This window comes from Calypte anna, chromosome 5, assembly GCF_003957555.1.
Source record: "Calypte anna isolate BGI_N300 chromosome 5, bCalAnn1_v1.p, whole genome shotgun sequence".
Classification (NCBI taxonomy): domain Eukaryota; kingdom Metazoa; phylum Chordata; class Aves; order Apodiformes; family Trochilidae; genus Calypte; species Calypte anna.
Window position 1 is genome coordinate 9912071 of NC_044250.1, and position 22691 is coordinate 9934761.

The following is a 22691-nucleotide window of genomic DNA, read 5'->3' on the forward strand; positions in this document are numbered from 1 at the left end:
TTTTCTGTGGTCTTTACAGATATCATTGAGGATGAAGGGGCAGGCTGAAAAAATAATAATAATGTTTCTAACTTGACATGTTGTGGCATCATGTCAAGTTATGTCAGGGAGGTAATATAATTTTGTGTGTTTGAAGTGACATAATGTAACTTGACTGCAGCATGACTTGATGTTAGAAAATACCCTTTTATAGGGGAACTTTGGCAGATATCTTCCCCAAACGTTACGATGGAAAGGGAAAGGTTGAGAGTGAAAAACTTCAAGGCTCACACTTTAGTCAGTTTCACTGTGTAAATTGCTGCTGAATTTGCTGTGGGCAAGCCAACCTACGCACCAGGCAGTGCATTTATAAATTTCAAGATAATGAGAGTTAAGATATTTCTCAAATACGTAAATGTTTTGATTGCAAAGACCAGATTTCTGCTTTAAAAAGTAAACTGACATCAGGTATCATGATTAATTCCAACAGATTGTGTTAATTGTAGTTGACTTTAATTGCTGTACAAATGTACTGGGGGTTAGAAAACTTTTTTTTATTGTTGGTGTGTAAAATGGATAAGCAGATGTAGTGTTTAAAAATATCCGTTTGCAAAGGAAGTAATCCAGCCTCTACGGCATGCTGAAGCAGTAAAGGAATAAAATGTACATTGATCAGCACTGCAGATTTTTTAGAAGTGTGTCACACTTTGCCACTAACGTCAGCTATGACAGACAATGGCTAACTTCATGTTTATCAAAATTTTGCCTTCCTTCTGATCACCAGACAGGATAAGCCTAAATATACCATATATTTTGGGGTAAGCTTGTCTTTTTTGAAGGTGATAGAGTTGAAATGTATGCAAACGGAAAGATGAAGTATTTTTGGAGTTCACCATTTCCTAATGGAGGCCAGTAGTATGTTAGATGTATTTTAATACCTCGGATTTAGAAAGCCCATGTTTTTGTTACTTTTTGCTTCGATGCTTTTAACTATTGGACTTTAATCTTTGGGATAAAGTCCTCCTTTTTAGCTTGTGATACTCCTTAAAATAAAATTATAATTTATGGTAGTTGCACTCTTGTAAAAGATGTACTCAACGCTTGCAAACTAAGTATCACTAGAAAACAGGAGTTGTTCAAAGTGCTAGATGAAGAGTTCAGTGTAAAATGATACATTTAACATCAAATATGCTCAAGGACTGTTAAGATTAGGTATTCCGAATGAAGAGGGAAGGAAAAGCCACTTCAGCTGGGGATAAAGAATCTAATTAAAAATCGGTATTAAGGATATAAAACTTGAGCCCACTATCCTGCTTTTTAGAGTACCGTTGTATCAGTTGTAAAGGAGAGGAAGTATCACTAAAGCAGGAATTAAATGTTTTCTTGGATTAAAAGAGATGAATGAAACTGTGCTGTTGATCTTCGTAGTGAAGCTTCTGATCCCGCAGTCCTTAGGAGTGCCATGGCAGGCAGCAGACGATGTGTCTGAATAAGGATTGAGAGTTGGGAGAGGAAGGATAGAAGACCTGGGCCCCAAACTTGTCACTTTATATTTGGACATTGATGACATCTCTGGAAAGGGGAGAAAACCTGTAAGGATTTGTACCACATTTGATTTGTTAAATTCACTTTAATATCGACCTAGTGAAAATGGAGCTATATTCTCCAGAGTATTCCCTGAAACTAATCCCTACATGAGCAAACAAACCCAAAATGTTTGTACGGAAAATCAGTATCAAGTTTTAGGTCACAACAATGTGTGAAATCGAGCTGTGAGTAGCAGGGTTGGTGGAACGCTGGCGGCCAGAGTTCTGAGTCTCTGACCTGCCAGAAGCCCCCGGGCAAGTTTAAAGAGAGTCCCCGCTCCTACAGCAGCAAATCCGGAGCATCACCCCTGCTCGGGACCAAGACGTTTGTAAGCGGATCCGGTTCGTAGCGGCCGAGCCCGAGTAGCCCCGTTTCGGAGAGGCCTGTCCCGGGCCGCTGCCCGGTGCTGGTGCCGGGTGGGGCCGGTACCGGTGCCGGTCGGCAGGTGGCGCCGCTGAGCCGGTAGCGGCCGCACCGGCAGCCGGGGGGGTCCCCGGGAAGCGGGTGCGTGAGCCGGCAGCAGGGGTGCAGGGGCAGGGAGCGGGAGGCGGAGGCAGCCGTAGCCAGGCATAGGTGTTCTGCCCTCTCTGAATAGAATTTTAGGTTTGGATCCAGCCGAAATCCAAAGGGAAAAACACTTCGTGAGGTTGAAAGCTGTGTGGCTGCAACAGCCGGGGTTATGAGCTATCAAATGCAATTACATTAAAATAGATTATACTCTGTAAATTGAGCCATTTAGAAGGTGAGAACCAAGGAAACAGCTCTGATCCCCCTTCTTTCCAAATTGCAGTTTTAGTTCCTTGCGATTCTGAGGCACAAAAGTAGGTGAGACTGCTTTTGTATCTGCAAAGTGCTTTATTTCTGAGTGTAATTCTAACTGAGTGCAATCTAGGTTAAAAGCTGGACAACTGGGTAATTAGAGCTCACTTGCTGCTAAAGGACGATCAGCTGTACCATAGCTCATTTGTGTTCCCAGAGACTTGTTCTCTTCTCCCCTGAGCGGAGGCTGCTGGAGAAGAAGCATCTGTCCTCGGACTTTTCTTGCTTGCGGAGATGATGGTGCTGGACAAGGAGGACGGTAGGTGGGCTGAGATTGTGTGAGCCTCTGCTCGGTGTCTTCTGTGTGCTGCTAACGTAGAAATAAATAGTTTTGAAACAGATGTGCCTGTGCATATCGGAGTGCTCCGCTTTCAGCTTCTGATTTATTTTTCTCTCGTGTTGGTAAAAGCATGCTTGCTCTTTTTTTTTTTTTTTTTAAATCTCTTCTCTGGCATGATCGAACCAGTCAAGAACAGATAACCCTGGGCTCTGTTTGCTGAAGGACATAGCAGAAACAGCTTGATTTTGGTTTTTTAATAGCTGTTATGATTTTTCTTTCTGCAGGTTACTCATATATATCTATTTTAGCCTGTTTATTTTAACAGCTTTTATTGTAAATCTAATTTTGAAATTTTCTCTCCGTTGCGTGTCATTTGGGTCTCTTTAACGTGCGCCTTTAATGTCTATTTCTTGCAGCTTTTCTTTATAGCTATAAACATAATGACAATAAGCTAATAATCTGCTCTGGGAAAAAAAAAAAGCATTGTTTTTTTCTAAGAATTTACTCCATTCTCTTAATGGTAGAAGTAGAGGTTCTTTTGGGAGGTAATTTAATGACTGAAGCTGAAGGAGAACTTCACTTATTAGGACTTCAGGTAGGCTTTTTTTTTTTTTTTTTTTTTTTTTTTTTAAACCAGCTAGTGCTTATCAAGGATCATGACGGGGTAGGAACTGATACAAAGAATAATAGACAGTCTTAGGAGTTTGAATGACCCGATGCCTTCTTTTGCACATTTGCCTACCAGGACGTGCAACTTAACTGCTTGGTCACCAGTAGTTTCAAGGGCAAATGTGGTAAGTCTACTTGCAGCTTTTTAATGAGAGTTTCCTAAGGCTGCTTTGTGGCTTTGGTCTTCCCTCATTTTATATCAAAAGCAAATGTTAAAACTCAAGCAGAGCAGAAGCTACTGTAGCCATCCTGATGAACTTCCATCGATGGCCATGCCTCTTGGCAAAGACCTCCACCTTGGCAGCACTTTGTGTATTGAAAGTGGAAACTACATCTTAACTTCTAACACATGCTTGTAGCTTTTATCTCATTGTTTCACTTCACCTTTGTAAGTTAATGTGATGTGCCCTTTAATGGTTGTGTAGCCGGATTCTCTGATATTTTAATTTTTTTTTTTCATAAAATTCTTTAAGTGTTAAAAAAAAACGGTCATAGGCTGTTGACATTTGGAAGTAGAAGAAATTACTGAATATTTGCCAGACTGTAGATAGGAAGCAGATTTTCACAGAGATCCAAAAAGCTTGAAGAAATTGGAGGTTGAAAATTTTGGCAGTAGCATTGATTTTAGTTGAATGTATGTATTGCTTCTTAAAATATTTATGAGAAGAATAACTTCCAATTCAAAGTCACTTCCTTTCCTCTGTCAGATTTGTGCTAATCATGTATTGTGAATAGTACTGAAAGATGCCCAATGCGAGTAAGTTGGGGTGATAGGATTTTTGTTCCCTGACCCATATATGTCTTCTGGCATTTTAAAACTGAATTAAAGCTTTACTGAAGAAGAATTAGAAAAGAAGGCCTGACTACTGAAAATAATGGATGGTTGCTCACTTTTAACCAAAGTTCTGCTACTGAAGTTTCTCCTCTCTCTCTTCTCCCTTCTTGCTTCTAAAAAAACACATGATGAAGGGGGAATACTACCCAGTAATTTATGTCACGCATTTTGAGACCTTTATTTGATTTCTAAAATGAACAATCTGGTGTGTTCATGCACATAGAATTTGAATCTAGTTTCTGGTATGGGGTGTGAGGTATTCTTGGTGAAGCACTTGAGACAGTGAAAAAATGTGAATGGAATTTTCATAAAGATATTACACCCTTAAATTATGAAACCAAAAAAGAAACATGTCATTAGCATTGCCCTTTTTGGGTGCAGATTTGATGAAGTTATTACTGGGAGTTGACCAATGTGTGATCGGTGCCCATGCATAAGTCTTACTGCCCTTCTGAATTTATTCTGAGCATTTATCAAAAAAAAAATCCTGGCCTTTATTTCTGTTGAGATCTCATAAGTTTCTTTGTTAACACAGTAGAACTTAAAAAAAAAAAAAAAAAAAAAAAAAGTAGATGTGAAGCATCTGTTACCCATCTTCTAGATCAGCTTTGCAGTTGACTGGACTGTGGATAAAAGACACACTAAGTGGTTGAGTATTGCTTATGCTGGGAAAACAAATGAAGCTAACAGGGTTTCAAAGGCTTTGAAGCAGTGTCGCTCTCAGAGGTGTTCACTTGTTTTCTTTGGCAATGTAAGTTGAAGCAAGCTAGTTTACTTTATTAGAGGCATAAGGCTACTCTTGTAACCTTCCTCTGACTAAGATGAATTTGGCTGACTGACCTTATTTCTTTTTGGACCACACGTGTTGTGCTGGGTTTGAGGTTTTTTTGTTTCTTCTCCTCTTTAGGACTCATCTTTTTTTTTTTTTTTTTTTAAGGCCGGCAACGTTTTCCATATTTTGTTAAATCTTCCCTTTCAATTTGTGTTTCCCTATAGAACAATGTTCTGCTATGATGGCACAATACAAATCAAGGAGAATAGCCCAAATTAATTCTTCACATTGGCGGCGGTCTGATTGCCTGCATGGAATCAATAATGCATCATGGAGGGATCAAATTTTGGAGCATAATGTGTGAATAACGCTTGACACAAAACAAAAATTCAGTCATCATAATAGCAATTAGGAAAAAGCTGCAGCTTATCCCAGCTGTAATCTCTGCTAACAATGAAGCCCAGCCTGGTAATCAGCATGTATGGTATGAAATGCACTAATAGAAATCACGGCTCTTTGTTATGTGTGTAGAGGGGGGGTGAAAGTTTCCTTTTAGCTAACTTGTACTGTGTTAACCGGGCATAGCATCCTTCAACCAAATTATTGAGTGTATGTGCACTTGTGAAAACACTGATCAGCTGTGTGTTCATCCCGAAGCTTGTACAGACAGTAGCACCCCAAACCACAGATCCTTTGTGTTTTCAAGCAGAACTCTGCTTCCCTAGAGCAGGCCAAGTAAGTCATGTATAGAAGGACTCTGTTAAACATCTAACTGTATACAAACCTTGAGGTTTATTTTTTTAACATTTCCATAATCTCTTAAAAAATGAAAAGAAAAAAGAGAGATCCTCAGTGGTTGTGTGGATTGGTGTTGGAGAATGGGACTTAGGTTGATGGGAGGTATTTAGGGCAATGAATATTAGGTAATTTGAAACTGGATTAGTAGCAGCAGTTGGGTTCCCTGTTGTGTAAGAGCCCATCTTACCCTGCACGTAAGGAAAGAAAAGCAGCATTTGGAATTAGAAAAGCAGTGAAATTGATTGTACAACTGCAGTTACAGGAATGGTGCCACTGTACCCCAGCCAGGACAGCAGAGCTGTGGGCTGACTTCACAAGTGAGTGTGACAGCTGCCATATGGAGCTACCTATAGGTAGGTAGATGAATACAGTGATCTCAAGACAGGTCCTGACAGTTTGCTTCTGTTGATAAAAATTGCACAAAATAAGGCATTTCCAGATTGTACCCAAGCCCAACACACAAAACAGTGCCATTCAGGAAGAGCTGTTCTACATGCTGCTGGTATCTTCTGGTTTTAGTGTGTCTTTTTAAGGTATATGTGTATTGAAGAATGCAAAGAGTAAAGAGTGGAAACAGCAGAACGTCTCTTTCCTTACATGACATGGAACTAAATTTTCCTATTGCTTTGTATTCCTGAAACTGCCTCTTTTTCTTTATTTTTCTTTTTTTTTTTTTTTTTTTTTTTTCTCTCTCCTATGGTCCTCTACTTTGGGCCTTCTCTGTGGCCTATCATTGTCTAGCTTCTCATGTATAAGGAAACAGTGCATGTCTTCCCAGTTGTTGGCTTATACAAAGAATGTTTGGTTCAGGTCACCAAAGAAACTATTTACCTATTTAGCTGGGTAACCTGTTGGTTTTTTGAGGGATTGATCTTAACACACATGGTCTTGGTATAATTTCAGAAGTTTGGTCTGGCTTTAGTTCATGACACTGTGTCCTTTTTTTGACTCAAAAGGACAGCGGTGGATTAATATATTTATGAAGAGGAGGCAGAAGGTTATAAAAGCAGGAATTTGAATAAGATCAGAGCACACTTGGCAGCAGAATAAGCCATGAGACTCAGTTTGGCCAGAAAGAACAAAAAAAAAATAAATTGGAGTGTTTCTCCAAAGCTGACCACATGTGGAGCTAGAGGCAGTCTTCCTAGAGGTGCCCTCTGTTCCTGGAAAGGGCAAATACAGAGGCATGAGGCTACCACAAGATAGGAAAGGAATTGCGTAAACCTTTTCAAGAAATGGGAGGCACTGTGGTTAGAGCACTGCAGACCCAGCTCTCTATTTAATGTAAACTCACCTGGGAAGAAGAGGAGTGAAAGGAGTTAGTGGGCCTAATAGGAGCAACCTATTTTGTATAGATGTGTTCTTGCCAGACAATCAAATAGTTCTTAGTGTTTGCTCAGACCAGAGAGCTGATAGGCATCTGTCCAGGGTGTCATCCTTCTTTGTCCTCAGATGATGCTGAGATGTGATACTTGTCTGGTTGACATAACAAGCATTCAGAGAGTGTAGGAACATCTTTCAGCTTGGGTAATAGGGCAAAAGAAGCAGCTGGTTCTTGGAAATCAGTTTGCTCTAATTTTGGTTTAATACAGTAGAAAGGATGCTTGATCCCCTGGCAGCAGAACATAATCTGTCTTCTTTGGAGTTAGTGTTAAATTTTATTATCTTTAATAGATACAATGTGAACATGTCAGCCTGTTTGTCATAGCCATTCCAAAAATGCTCTCTTATGGAAGAATCTTCGGAAAAATTCCTTTTAAGAGCAGTGCATTATTAATAAAGTAATCCATTAGGTCTGGTGATAAAGGGTCACAGCAGAGTCTGAAATACGTTTCTTAAATGGTTAAGAAATTTATCATGGTTGGTGGATTAATTGATTTCATTTCGAGGCTTTCTTAAGGTTTTCAGGCTTTGTGTTTAGAGATGGTTTTATTCTCTTTGCAAATGTGCCTGCTGCTCAAAGTTTTGCTTGGCTGTCATTAGCATGAACTATTACATTGCTGCTAGAGGCGAACTGTTCTTTTAGCGTTATGACTATCTGTGAGGAGTCTTACTTAGGTAAAAGAGTATGAAAGTTTATGGCAAATAAGGTATTTTACTTGAAATCAATTCAAAATCAGAATAATGGTATCAAGCGCTAAGTGTTGTGGTGTAAGAATAAAAAAGGCACTGCAGATGCTGCTAAATGCTGAACTATAAAACTCTAATGGCTCTATATCTTTTTAAAATTGGGCAGAACTGTCATCATTTAGACTACATAGACATTGTTTTAAACTGTATAGAAATCACTGCCCCCAGCTTCAATAATGTGCGTAACTGTTGCCAGGGAATGATTTATTCAGTGAATGTGGCTCCTATTGACTGAAGACTTGGGAGTGGTGGGAAGGGTGATTTAAAATGAAAGTTGTTCACTATTAGATTAACATAATTAAACCTATAGATGCTCTGAGAACAATTCACTGCAGCTACTCCTTTTTGAATTCTCTATGTGTTTGTGCAAGTGTTTTCTCTCTGCCCTCCAACAGGATGACTCCTGAGCTCAAGTTTTCAAGCGTGATGTTGGGTGCTATCTGTGCGAACAGATGCTCAACTCTCCTTCCCAATGAATATTCTTGCAAACTTGTTTCGTCATCCATTGCATATCAAAGCAGATAAGGAATGGTTTTGTCCAAATTTGAAGGCTTTTATAATTTCATTAAACATTTCTGAGTTCTTTATGCCAGTGTTCAGAGTTCCTTGCATGCAAATCGAACTCCAGAAGGGCAATTTGTGCAGTGAAAGTAATATTTGCCTTCTTTTACACTATTGATTTCAACAGTTGTTTTCCTTAAAGAAGAAATGGATGATTGTTGCATATTCATGACTGCAGTGCAGAGAACTTGGACCAGAATTAAACAATTAACCCTCTCACCAATGTAAACATCCATTTGAGTGGAAGCCAGGGATGTTCCTACTCGGTTTATTATGGATCTGAGATATAGAAACGTATTCCGGAGGACTGTGTTTCTAATAAATAAAAAGGCATAATGAGAATGTAACTGGGAAGGAAGACAAAAGCAGCCATGCTTTAAATTGTTAATGATGGTGCCAGTGGCTGCAGCTTTACCACAGCTGTTTAAATTGATCAGCTAGTGAAAATGTTTTGTTTTGGCATTTTCCCTGCATGTGCAACTCTTTCGAAGGGACTTCTGGAAGCTTTTCAAAGAGGAATCATGGTCTTTTTTTAAATCAGGCTCAGACCACCAGTTTCCAGTATTTTGGATTCTAATATTTAAGGATTCAGTTCATTTTTTCTTCTGTAATGTTTATGGCTGATGAGCCATCATTTCCCCTAAATTTCCTTTACCAGTTGTCTGGTTTTTTTATTTCCCCCTCCAAAAATATAGCAAATTACTCTCTACCCATAGGAGATGAGGTGACAGCACACTTCCTAGATGTCCTTTTTTTCTCCATCTCCTCTATTTCCTCAGTGCTACTGGGTTTGATCAGAAAAGCAGAAAGGTGCTATGTCAATTTGCTATGCATCTTTTGGTCAAGCACCCAGTGTGAAATTGTTCTGCAAAATGTACTTTTTCAGAGGGAACTTGCTACTAATTTGTTTCCTGGCTGGCTCTACCTTGCAGATGATGTGGGTTAACCAATACCTCTTTAAGTCTTGTATCATTTCCCTCTGTTCCAGAGAGATGGGTGTACATTTCAAAAGGATGCAGTCCCTTTGAGCTGAGCACGTAGGGGACAGTCTTACTTTCTGTGTCACTCTACAAGTGACACGGTAGAGATCTACAGGTGGAGGACTGGGTTGAGCTGGGGACCCTTGGTCTTGCAGAATGCTCCTTCCTTGGGTTCACACCTGAAAGAGCTCCTGAGCAGACTTGGCTGGGACATTGTGTAAAGCCTCCTCCTGACACTCTTGGTGGCAGGTGACTCGTGGATAGGCCATGCCTTAGGTAATGTTGTCCAACCTGGTTTCTGCCTAATGTACTTGCTGTGGGGGGTGGGCATGGAACATTTTTCAGAATCCATTATATATTTATCTCCTTTGTTGGAAATGATTTCTGTAAGTACCCTGTTATGGTTATGAAAGCCCGAACCAAGCATCAGTCTCAAACCCTTTGACCTGTCTGCACAGAATGGAGATCTGTTTTGAAAAGGACTCCTTTATATCTGTTTTTACTTCATGCCCTTCCATTCATTTGCCTATACAAAGCAATAAAGGGTAAAACTAAAGTAACATAAATTGGTCTGTCTTCCTGAATCCATGTCTCACTAATGTACCCAGATTAACTCAACTGTAAATTGTCTCCTTTGGATGTCGTGTCTTGCTAAAAGTTTCCTATATGATTCATGATTTGGATTGCTTTTAACAGCTATTGGCTAAGCAATATGGTAAATGTACAAGGTGATGCAATTGGCATTAGTGAGAGGATGCACAGGAGCATGTAATGCAGTCAATACTACATTAACTACTGATGCCCAATTACAGAAACTGGAAGAGTGGCTTTTAGGAGCATTAGGACTTGCAGAAGAGCTGAGATCACCTGCCGCTCCTTGCCTAAAAGCTTCACCCTTTATGCGCTGGGATCAAAGCAAACATTTAGTTGCTATTTTGTCACGTATAACAACGAAGGTATTTTTCCCCCTTTTTTCCCCAAAAAGTGTCATACTGATGCTTTTAGCACATGTAAAATCCTATCTCCATATTTGAAGAATCTCCTGCCATCTCCTGGGGCAAGTCTTTATTTGAATAGAAACTCTTTAACCACCCTTGTATTTACTGTTTCACTGACACTTACTACTTTAGCCATTTTTTCTCTTAAAAGAAATACTAAGTGCTATTTAACGTGTCCTATTTCAGTGTCACACAAGGCTCCCCTTCACTCCCCCCAGCTCCTTCCCTTTTCTAATCTGTATATGATTGTTTGTGACCTCAGCTGGCTTCAAGTCTCTAGAAAGAGTGTTTTAAAATACAACCAGATACCACATAAAACAGGATATTTGAGTGTGTGACCTCTCTGCAGTCCGTGCTCAGATTAAGCACACATTGTTTCCACTGTTGCTTTTAAAACCTATTTGCAGTGGATGGCAAAGGAGCACATTACACTAAAAGACAGTGCATACTTTTAGATTGAGCTGAGTGTGATCACAGCTTCTAAATCTATTTTAAAAATAATGAGCAATGTCACTGCTTCATGGCAAAACTCACAACCCAAAGTTCCTCCGGATTTGGAGAGAGAGGGGGAATTAGACAGCTCTAAGAATGCTGAAATATTTTAATATAAAAGGCAGCTGGCAGGTGGCTTATTGCTCTTGTTGCAGAATTTGTCCTTACTTCCAGCTATGATGCTTGGCATGTCACTGCTGCTTTTAATCCTCAAAGCATTTTAGCCATATTAAGGAGTTTGTGCACCCCAAGTTAACATTCTCTGGAACTCTGGCCTGAGTATCTAACCCCTCTGTGGCATGAGTTGAGCTTCTGTGAAAGTTGTCCCAGATTTGTTCAGCTCTGCTTTCTCTCTGCACAGCCCTTTCTGCCCTGCCCAGCAAAAGAGAGTGGGATCTGCAAGGCTGTCTCTTTTTGTGGCACATTTCTGGCCTATCTGCTTGCCCATGCTGGGTTTGGAGGTCAGAACTCTGCAGAAGAAAGGGGAAATAGCTTGGAGATCTCCTGGCAAGGATGGAGCACAACTGCAAGGGTTCCTCTCCTTGACTGTTGGGGAAATTGTTTGTTCCCCCTCCATAAGCAATTGTTTGTTTATGTCCCTGGGGTTTGGTCCAAGTAATTGCAAATTTTTGAGGAAACACTTTCATTGACCTATCTACCAGCCATAATTCTGAGCATCAGTTGTGTTCCCCTCCCAGTCCTGCCATGATGGCGTCAGTCACATTTCCCTCTTCTCTTTCATGCATGCAACAGAAAACTGAGGTAAAACTGTCCTGTAAAGCATCCTGACCATCTACAGGTGTTTCCCTGGCACCCCTTTTTTCGTAGGTGGTGCCTTAACTTCTTAGCCTGCTGGTGTGTTGGTTCTCTGCATGATCACTCCAAGGTCCCAGAAGAGCTCTGCCCTGTACCCAGTGACTGTCTTGGTGTTCAGCTGGTCCTGGGTGTTTGCTGTGTCCAGAGGAGCAGGGGCAGAGGAGAGATGTTATTTTTAACAGAACTTTTGCTTTCCTTTCCTTACTACTGCATTTAGAACGTCAAGTCAGGGAGAGAGCAGTAAGTAGCTTGCTGGTGTTCTCCTTGCACCAGAAGTGGATGTGTGGAGGAACTTGACTGGGCTCTGCCTTTAGCGTGGCTTCAACACCGAGAAAGTATCCTGTGCTTGATGCGCTTTCCAAGCTGTACAAACAAAGCTTGAAATGTCTGAAGTACCCAGCAGGGCAAGGCAAAATGTCCTTGAGTATTTAGACAGTGTTTTCTCTTTTCCTTTGATCAGGAGGGAACAGATGTGTCTCTTCTTCTCTGTGTGTTTGTGCACACCCCCTGATGTACACGCATTTGCTGTCCTTGTGCAGGGGCTGCAGTATTTAGGGTAGACTGTTATTCCTCTTTGTTCTTTCTTATTGTTGTTTTGTTGGGTTTGTTGTTTTTTGGTTTTTTTTTTTTCCACAGGAATCCAAGTTGAAATTTAGAGAGGTCAGACTAAATCGGTTTTGAACTTCTTGTTCATTCCCCGATCTCTCTTGAATTTGAATAGAGTAAAATAAAAAAATATTATAAGACTCCCTTTAAATAAATGTATGCATATGTATAATCAATTCATTGACTAGTCTTTTTGGGTTTTTTTAAGTATTCAGTCTAAGTGGGCTGCTCAGTGAAATTTGTACATTCATAAAATAGCTGATTGAAAAGCAATATTTCAGATAAATACAAGCCAGCGATCTATCAGCAGCTGTAATAAAAGCTGGGCTTCAGGCTGTGATTTTATTTTGAAATAATAAGAATTGCTTTATTCTTTTTACTTGAGTTACCATGGTAATTCTGTCGTGTAGCAGTGTTATATTGATTTAGAAAGTGGACAGTAATATTTCTTTTGTGTTATTCTGTTTCTAGGGGTTGATTTCTAATTTCCACTTGGAGATTACTTTTATAAATTTCTTAAGTCCTTCCACTTTTTTCTCTAGCAGTGTAATTTTCCTCTCACACATTGCTATTTTCTGAGCTTATTGGTTTGCTCTTATTTTAAATTAAACTTGCTGGTTTCAAATATTGAAATGACATCTTTGTCTGTGTCTGTACTTTGGTTTAGCAAAATATTACAGTCTGCTGTTTTATGCTTAATAATTTAAGGGAAGCTTTATGTCTGTCATCAGTGGTTGTTGGTAACTTATGACTAAACCAACACAGAGCTTAAACCTCTGACGTTTTAATACTGTGTAATGGTGCTTCCACCCTGCACACTGTTTCTTCTTCTGGTCTTTGGTGTGTGCCTATGCTAAAGAAAAGGACAATTTTGCGCTGAAGAGATCATGAAAGGGTTCTGGGTGGAGTTGGTTCTTGGCCACTTTAGGTCTCTGTCCCACGTGAGAGAACCAGTGGTTTTTGTCCATCACAGAGGGACCTCCCTGCTTACCCCTCTTCCTCATGCAGTTAAAAAGCTTCAAGTTTTCTGAAAGCAAAACTTTGACTTGCAGAGGTGTGTGTACACACCAGATGGGTGATAAAAAATAATGAACTGCTTTAGCTCTGCCCTGGGTTCTTATACCTTTAGCCATGGAGCACTGCTCTTTCATTGCTGCTGCCTTAAGAAATGACAGACTAAGTGGGATGTGGCTGTTACTTGTGGCATCTCTTTTTTTGTGTACGTGTGTGAGAAATAATGCTTCTATTCTGAACCTGGGAGATGAAGGGAAATGAACCTCAAGCATCATGTTTTCTGAAGTGGTAGTTTAGATCCTGAAACCAAAGCCACAAATTCTGCTTTAAAAGACAAGTCATTCAGTTTACCTTTTAGTATAGAGGGTGGAAAGGCTCCTTTGTGAACATAAAGTACAAGTTTCCTGATCACATGAAAATGCCACTTGAAAGTTTTGTGATGCAAGTAACTGATGGGAGGGGGAAGTCATCTTCTGTTGCCCCTCATTCCTGGGCAATGAAAACAGGAGTCCAGGAGCCCCAAACCATCTCTGTTGGAATTGCTGGACCAGCTAGAAGCAGGAATTACCACCAGCTGGAAATGGAAGAAGAGGGCAGGGGTGGCATGAACATGAGGTGCTTGGCCTGAGATGTGAAGTAGCTGGAAAAAGGCAAATGCAATCCTAGAACAGATTGGGTAAGAAACTGATAATAATGATCACTGTTAATAACATGGGAGAGAGGCAGTGAAAGACCTTGTCTCTTGTGAGTTAATGAGGGATGACTCATTCCCAGGGACAGTAAATCCAGGTGGAAATAGGGACAGAGAGGGTGCTCATGAAGACAGAGGGATCCCTGCCTCAGCTTGTCTACATTTCCAAACTGGTTTGCCCTGCATGAGGACACAAGAGGAAACACCAGAAACAAAGGTAAACAGGCTTTTACCAAAAACTATTTTCTTGTCATTAGAAGTAGTGGGAAATGGCTAATAATATTTCTAGGCTAGCAACTTGAGAGCTTCTGGACTTGAGAAGAGTTGGTCTCTAGATCAGCCTTCCCCAGAAACAGTGGAGGCACAAAGTTAAATTGGCTTGGAGGTTTGAGGCTTAGAGATGGTGTGAGAGCTGCAGGAGGTGGGTGGGACTTGCTAGTCCTTCTTTAGTCATCAGGCCATGCTGAGGCATTTATGTCACAGTGTATGAAGCTCTGTCAGTGTTTCCATATAAAACCCATATTTTCATGAACATTCATTTATGGTGAAAGTCTGCACATAAGATCCTGCCTGAGGATACCTTTTTCTTTCCTATTAAAATTTTATAAACCCGTCACTTGGCTGGGATTTTTAGTACTGGGAAAGTGAAATAGAAGTGGGGCCCTGATGGGGAAGCATGAAGGGTACAGTGTCATTTTCTTCCTCAATGGTCCCTTAAAAAAAAAAACAGCCTTAGCCAGAAGCTGACAGGTGAACTCCTACCTAGATGGAAAAGGCAAAAGCCATATCTGCAGGTTTGAGCTTCTTTACAGTGATATGATTTGGTTTGATCTGAGTGTGAAAATGCTTCAGCAGCTCTGTTCCTAGAAATTTGCCCTGGCTTTTCTGCATGTGTGGTGGTGTGCAGGTGTTGCCTGTGCTGTTGGGCTTGAGAGCAGTGATCCCCAAACCTTAAAACCTTCAAATAGGGCTTGACCTGTGAGGCTGTAATGGCCCTTGGAGCCATTGGTGATGTCTGTTACACATTAGTCTGTAATAGCTCCAGAATAAATAATGTGATTACTTTTATTTTTAAGTCAGTAATTATATCTCTCTGCAATGGAGTGCAAGGGCTCTGAATGTTAAAATACAGTTTTAAAGTAAAGCAACAAGAGACTGTTTAATGTCTCTGGCAGGCTTGGCACAGAGTGCAAGTTCTCTGCTTTCTTTCTCCAGCATTTTCTTTCTCATTGCTTACTCATATTACAGTGTATCCCTGCTACTAGGAGCTGACATCCTGTCCCAGATTCTCTGTGATGTGGCAAACAAATACTTAATATTATCTCCTCAAAATAATGCTTTGGTCTTTCCCCATCCACCTACTTTTCAGGAAGAGCTTCAGTTGATAATTTGCTCTCATCTTAGCAGAGCTGTGCTCAAAAGAACAATCTTAATTTTGTCCTGGTAGGAGAAAGGACCAGGTGATTTAACAGACTCTATTTTTTTTTTCCATAAGTGTTTCTTACTGTGTCTGGTGTTCCCACTGGATGCAGTGCTGCCTGCATCCTAAGTTAAGATTTGGGTCTGTTACCCCCCACCTAAAATATATTTTCTTTCCCTACAGTTGATTCAATTATAACTCTAGGATATATCTTCTGGGACTGAGTAATTGGCTGGGTCAGAAGTAATCTTTATTTTCACTAGGGCGATGTTTACAAACTGATGCTGTAGTATCTCTTTAAAGCCCACTGAGAATCTGATTAAAGGCCTGAGGATCTTCTGCAAAGATTGCCTGCTCCCAGTTGACTTGAAAGGGTCAGCATGCTGTCACAGTTTCGACGACTAAGAATTAACTTAGGGCTGATTCAAATGCTACTCTCTGTGTATAGCATTGATTGGGCTGCTTTCAGCTGGCAAGAGGTAACTTTATACTGTAGCACGTGTGAACTCCATTTAGTTAAATAGGAAAGCTGAATGAATATGGTTGCTTGTGGCATGGGAGCTCAAAGGTGAACGTGTTCTACCCCTTCTGCCCTGAATTAAATACTTTGGGGAGAGTGGGAAAGGAATGTAATTCTCATTGGGATACTGACTGCTGCAGCTGTTTTTCACCAAGTGCAGCTCCTAAGCTTCTCATAATCCTTTCTTCTTCTCTTCCCCCATGTATGGTCCACCCTGTAGGCTTCGCCTTAATGAGATGGGATTGTCTGTAGTGGAAACAGCATCAGAGTGCTCCTCTGAATAGGAAAAAAAAACCCAACAAAACAGGCCAAATAAAATGAGTGTGATGCATCATTATTTCTCCCCATTTTTCAGGAATTGGTAATAGCATTAGGATTTTTAACCTGGCTTCATGTGAGCATCAGTGCTCAAAGGTGTCATGCATCAGTGTGGGAAACAGCTGGTGTTGACTCACACAAAGCTGGGGGTTAGGTGTCACACTTCCATTTGTTAGCCTTAGAGTAGCTTCTGAAAATGCCCTGCTGAGTGCAACCACCTGACATAATGATGTGCTCTGTGAGAAGTGACTCCAGGCTACAAACTGGTGTCTTCTGGCACTGGCAGTGTGTGCACCAGTGTGTTCTTTTTGCTTGGGATGGTTGGCTCCTGCCTCATCACGGACCAAGCTCCATGTGCTTAAGTTTCAAATGATGACTTGTTTGCCACTCACTTCCCATCCTAAGGAGCTAGATAAAAAATTGAGCTCAACAAAACCCTTGCTAAATCCTGATCTGTACTTAGGGTTTCTCAGTGTGTACTGTTCTCATTTAGCTTGTGAGCTTACAGCACTGACTCTTCTCAGAACACTCCTTGGTCATGTTTAATCAAAGAAAGCAAATATTTCTTTGTCTTGGGTTAAATTTCCATTAGATCTACAGAGCAGAGCCAGTTGTGAAGATTATTATGCTGGTTCCAGCTACAAGAGAATCATGTGAGTTGTTACTTCACTATCAGCTGCGAACGGTGTGACAAGTCTCATTTTGTTTCAATTAAATTCATACTCTTCAAATGGTATTAACCTAGTTAAAATTTTGCTTATCAAAGCAAGATCTGTAAAGCCAGCCAGGTAAGTGTGTATTACTGCTTGAAGTTGTATGAGAATGCAGGAGGAGGAGTTGATTTTGAGCTTTCCTCATGGTGCATATCATGATCAAGTGCTGGAAGCAACTTGAACATCTGAATGAGTTTGTCATTAAAGGAGCAGGGCTGATAGCCAGGCTGTGTTTACTCAGCATTTCCCTGCAAGCTCTCAGAGTGCTCAAGTGTTTACCCTTGAGTTTATCAGAGATGCCTACCCAGTTAGGGAAAGGGATGCTGCATGAAAATATTTCCAGGAAATAAATGGAGAAAATGCTTTTTGTGTCCTGTAATAAACCACTAAGACATCATGTAGGGAAAAAAACCAAACACAAGAAAAAGAACAGGACTTTCTGTGACGTCTGTTTATACTTACCTGGTACTATGCTATGTAAATCAATGTATGTATACAGAATAGCAAGAAATGATCTCCATCTTAAAATGCTTGAATTAAGCATGCAAAAAAAATTGAGAAGGCCAATGAAAATAAAGTAACTTTCTGAAAATAGCAGCATTTTGGTAATCTGTAGTGGGATGAAATTCTGCTCTCCACATCTTAGGCCTGAACACTAAATGCTGAATTGCAAAAAAACCCCATGAAAGTTGATGTGCTTGTTGCTTCAATAGCATACCTCAGGGCAGATCAGATCAGCATGGGCTCTGCCTGTCAGTCTGTTTCCAGTTTACTTTGAGAGTAAGATTTCGTGTTCTGTGTCAAATGCTAATCTCACCAAGGCTCTCTGTCACTTATGCAATTCCATGTGTCATCCTCACCTTCCCCTTTGCTGGATTTACTGTGCTGTATAATAGGGATTCTGGCAAAATGTTTTTCCTCTAAAATACAGAGGAATGAAACCGAATGGAAAATGCATTCCACTGACAGTGATATTTAAAAAAATATTAGTGAGATCTGCAATTAAAGCATATAAGTATCTTTGGAAGTCTAAAGTTAACCAGGTCTTTGAGTACAGGAGGAGATACTTAGGTAATCAGCTAGGAGGAGAAGGGCATGCATGGGTTTGGAAGCAGGATGTACTGGGCTTTTTGTGAGCTTTGGGTATTATTGTTTGCAATCAGCAGAACTGATGCAGAGGTGAACACAAGTTGTGAGGAACCTGCCTTTTTAAAATGTGCACAGAAAATCATTCCTAACTAGCTAAGGGATTATCAACATTTTAGTCTTTCTTTTACATGACTGCTGAACTAGTATTTATTCTTCTCCTGAGTGGCTTTGACTGGTTATGCAGAGGATATCCATGAGGAACAGTATCCAGGGAGTTGGCCAGAGTATCACTGCTCCTCTGGGTGCCAGTCCTGTGCAGAAGGCTCAAAAGGGCTGTTTCATGGCAAGCTTTGCTGCAGGCAAGTGGTGGAATTCTTACGAGTACTCAACACCTTCAGCTCTTGGTGGCCATCCTGTGGAATGTGCTGCAGAAGGAGCTTATGGTGCTGGCACAGAGCTGAGAGACAGGAGCTCCAGCTGCTGATGGCCCAGGGCATCTGAAGAGCCTGACATGAGCAGCTGGGCAGCCCATGGCCAGGGTCTCTGACACCTGACTGGCTCTGTCTTGCCTGAGGCGAGGCTTGAAGGCTGTGCCTCAAGCTCCTGCTTGAGATTGCATGGCCAGGAGGCAGGGATGAATGTGTGGAGTGGAAAGAGGAAGAACAGAGACATCCTGAGTGCTGTGGCAGAGCCTTCCTCATGGTTGCTTCTGTGCCAGCTGTGGTGCAAACCCATCTGTGCTTCACTTGGAGCCATTTGCCTTCTGCACCAGAAGAGCACATCCTGCTTTAATATCTCCATTTTTTCCCCACTTCTTTCACACATCTGTGTGGCTCTGTACTCATCCTGCCTCTTCAAAAGACAGAAATCTTCATTTCTCCCTCCATTTTTGAAGAATTGAGATTCTTGAGTCCTTGAATCCTTTGACTTGCCCTCTGCTATGCTGCCTTTGCAGCATCCCTTTTATATAATCACCACTGCTACCAGGATTCTGTAATACAGCCCCACTCCTCTCTCTAATAGACTGCTATGATGTCCATGACTTACATCCCTGAATTTTCATTACTGCTACAAAGACTTTTGCACACTTTAAAAGGGAACAGATGGATTCTTCCCTATTTTGGAGGAGATCATTCGTGCCTGTCCACCTTCTCAAGTTCACCTATTTTCATTACTTTAACTTAAAATGATTTGTGGAGCCTTCTGAGCTCTCAAAATTAAACTGGAGCCTGAATAAGATTCGAACCTAGATTTTCCTCATCTAACCTAAAGTAGTTGATAGCTTTCAAGGGAGGACCTAGAGAATAGTTCATTTTGGTTATAGTTCAAAACAGTCAGTCTGTTCTTTCCCACTGTGCTCTTTCAACGTTGCTCCAAGGAAGCTCACAAAGAGCCCCTTCTGAGGTTGAAGTGGGAATAGAGTGCTAATTGTTAAATTATCTTTTGCTCCCCAAAATCTATGGAAAACCATCTGAAGGATGTTAGTTGCATACAAAGTATTTCTGTCTCCATCCAGTGTTAAGTAGTCTGTTTAAGAAATCCTTTATGGTCTGTCCTTGGCAGTTCTCAATAGGCTTTTGCTCTCAAACAATATGGACTCTAGCAGGTGGCATTTTTGGCAAATGACCTCTTCTCAATACCAGGATGTTCAGAAGCTGACCTTTCTCAGAACCATTAAAACAGGAGGTGAAGGGCAAAGGTACAAGTAATAGGATGAAGATGCACTAAGATCTTACAACAGAAGGAAATCAAAATATTGGTTTCCAAAGAATGAAATAACTGGTGAAAGAAAGTGGTCTACTAGCTGGGCATTGTCACTAACAGAGCTTCTCTCTAGAAACAACCAATGCAAACCTAACAGAGTGGGTCTTCTGCTGTTGCAGAGGTTAATCATATAAGCAGTTCTGCAACTTACTGACTTTTTTTTCCTGTGATCTATTCACATTTGCCTTTCTGACATGAACTGCAGTAATATGCACAATTTATGTGTCTCTGTCTGATTTTGGCTAATTGTAGTAGTAATTACTAATTTCCAACCCTTGACCTGCTTTTTTAATCGCATTTTTAAATGATCTTTTTGTGCCATTTTAGAATTTGGTGTTTGGTTTTTAATTTAGATAAATTATGCTAAAGTGTTCTTGAGAGAGCTGCATGCTAAGGTCAAAAGCTTTATCTGCACAGGGCCCATTTACTTTAACCTATTTTAATAATCATGGCTGCTTTCTTTAATGAGTAGCTTTTGTCTGAACTAGGCTAAATCTGTCCTGTTTAGACCAGGCTGCTGATGTAGCAGTAAAACAAAGTGCTGCAGGGTGGCCCTGAGGCATTGGGATCAGTGCCTGAGCCAGGGAGGTTCTGGGGCTGGGTTTCCCTGCCTCCATCCCTCCCTCCAGCTCCCAGCACCCCCACCCCACAGCACCTCTGCAAAGCACCCAGAGACTGACCATGGGCCTTCAGGTGCTCAGCAGGCACCCCAGGCTCTAGCTTCAGCATCCCAGCATCAGTTTAGCTGCACAGGTTCCTCAGCGACCGTGTGTGAAAGCCTGTCCCTCTTCCCCATAAGTAATAGGGAAATGCCCATCCCTGCTGGTGGTGGCCAGGATCCCTGGTTGTGCTGGTGTGGGTGTGGACTCTGGGAGAGGTGTTTGGGATGCTGGTAACCTGGGCTGGGTGAGCACCCAGGGAGGTGGCATTTTGTCCCCTAGCCTAGAGGGATGGGCAGCATTGGGAATGGCACAGGCTCATCTTCAGCCTTCTTGTGGGAGAGCTCACAGCATTTTTAGAAATTACCCCTTTTCATCCACAAAAAAGGATGTGTGTATGTGTGTGTACAGGTAGAGGTGGATTGCTTTGGTGGCAAACTGCTAGATTTTACACCAGCTGGTCTTCTGCATTTCCTCCTCCTTTTGCTTTCAATGGGGAAAGTTTCACTGGGTTTGATGTTTTCAAACTTGGAAACAGGTATTAAAGAGCAATTAGCTGGCTGGGCTCTCTGGATAAAACAGATAACGCTTGCCAAAGATCTTCTTGTCTTTAAACATTTGTACAAATCTCTTGTCAAATATAGAAGTAATTGCCTTTTCCCCCCTTCTCTTTTTCCTCTCTCAACTGCTTTCAGTCCTGCATCTGGTTTAATATAATGGGTGTTTGCATGAATGGCTTAGTTAGGCAGAGTGGTAATAAAACACTTTAAATTTATTGTGACATTTGGATTTAATTAAAAAGTACACACTTAGAAAAGTAAAACATAATGTGTAGAGGGAGTCAGGAAGGTTTTTCTCTTTTTCTTCCAAAAAGCTAATTAGAGTTGTATTTTAAATTGTTTATGTGCTGCTAATCATTGTAATAAATCATTTATACTGAGAAAGACACACTCTAATGTGCTTGTGTAACTGTTTATGCTCTCAAGTTTCTATCATGAACAAATTGATCTGGAAGTGAATTTATTAACCACTAGGGAAGAAATCATTAGTGCTTTCTCTAAATATTCCCCAGGTACACTTTTATTATAGTAGTTTACTGTTTTAACTAAAAAGTAACGTTACAGGGCCTTGGTTGTAATTATGATGCAAATTGACTTTCCATCAGTTAAAAGGGAGGAAAACTGCCTTTTTGCTGGTAATATAAATCTATGTCTTATATGCCAGAGTGCCTCACAGCTTCCAGAGGTTTTTTGCTGAACAAACTACAAATTAGTGTTTTCAGAGGAACTAGTTGTGGGGACTTCATGGAAGTTTTAAGATAGTTCAGTGCAAAGTTTCATCTCTTTAATCTACCCAGCCTTTGCTGAAGAATTTTAGGACAATGTAAGTGTAGCCTGTCACATTCTATCTGGCAGCACACTTACACTACACAGAAACATGGTGCTTTCAGAATGCTGGAGACCACTCAGCATCTCTTGCAGATAACTGGCATTGCTGGTTCCCTGTCAGCAGTGACATATGGAGTCTGATGGCTGGAACAGCTTTCATAGTTGGAGGTGTTGCTGAATTCTTTCTTTTTCAGCACTCATATTTTCCCCATAGTAGTAAATTGCTTTTCCAACCTTGACCAAGAAACTAATCTGACCATTGAAAGCTCCAGTTAACATTAGCAGGTTTTGTGGGTGCTTTTTAAATTTAGCAGCTATTGTTTGAGTACTGAATTATTTATTAACAGGACTAACATCAAGCCACCAGGCAGGACTACCCACAACATGGTGATTTATGTAGTTGAATAGATGGTTAGGCATTTTTATTTGAAGTCCTCAGATCTGTGAACTGCAGCATAAACTTGATAAAGAGGTTTCATTTTTTATGGGATATTCTTAATCTTAAAAACCTCCAAACAGCCAAACAAACAGAAAAAACAACCACCAAGCCACAAAACCAACTGGTTTTGTGTTCTGATTTCTGGTAAAGCAAACAGTCTGCAGCCTTTTCCAGCAGAGAAAGGACAGTTGATATGCAAAAAAATACTTTTGGGGAATACATCTATTATTTGGAGGAGATGACTTAAAAAGGAGCACTGGGAGGATGCCTGGGGAGTCCCTGTGAGAGGCAACTGCAGAACATGGCAGCACCAGGAAAGGAGTGGAGAGAGGATTCAGTTGGGATCAAAAGCAA

General features: G+C 40.8%; 1 protein-coding gene across 1 annotated transcript in view; it reads left to right on the top strand.

The window, feature by feature from the left end:
- Window positions 1-2110: 2110 nt before the first annotated feature.
- LMO1 (LIM domain only 1) overlaps window positions 2111-22691 on the top strand; it is a 53533-nt gene continuing 32952 nt past the window's right edge. The window contains exon 1 of the mRNA XM_008504731.1: window positions 2111-2644. Coding sequence (XP_008502953.1) covers window positions 2620-2644 — 25 coding nt within the window. The 5' untranslated portion in view covers window positions 2111-2619. The remainder of the gene's footprint in view (window positions 2645-22691) is intronic.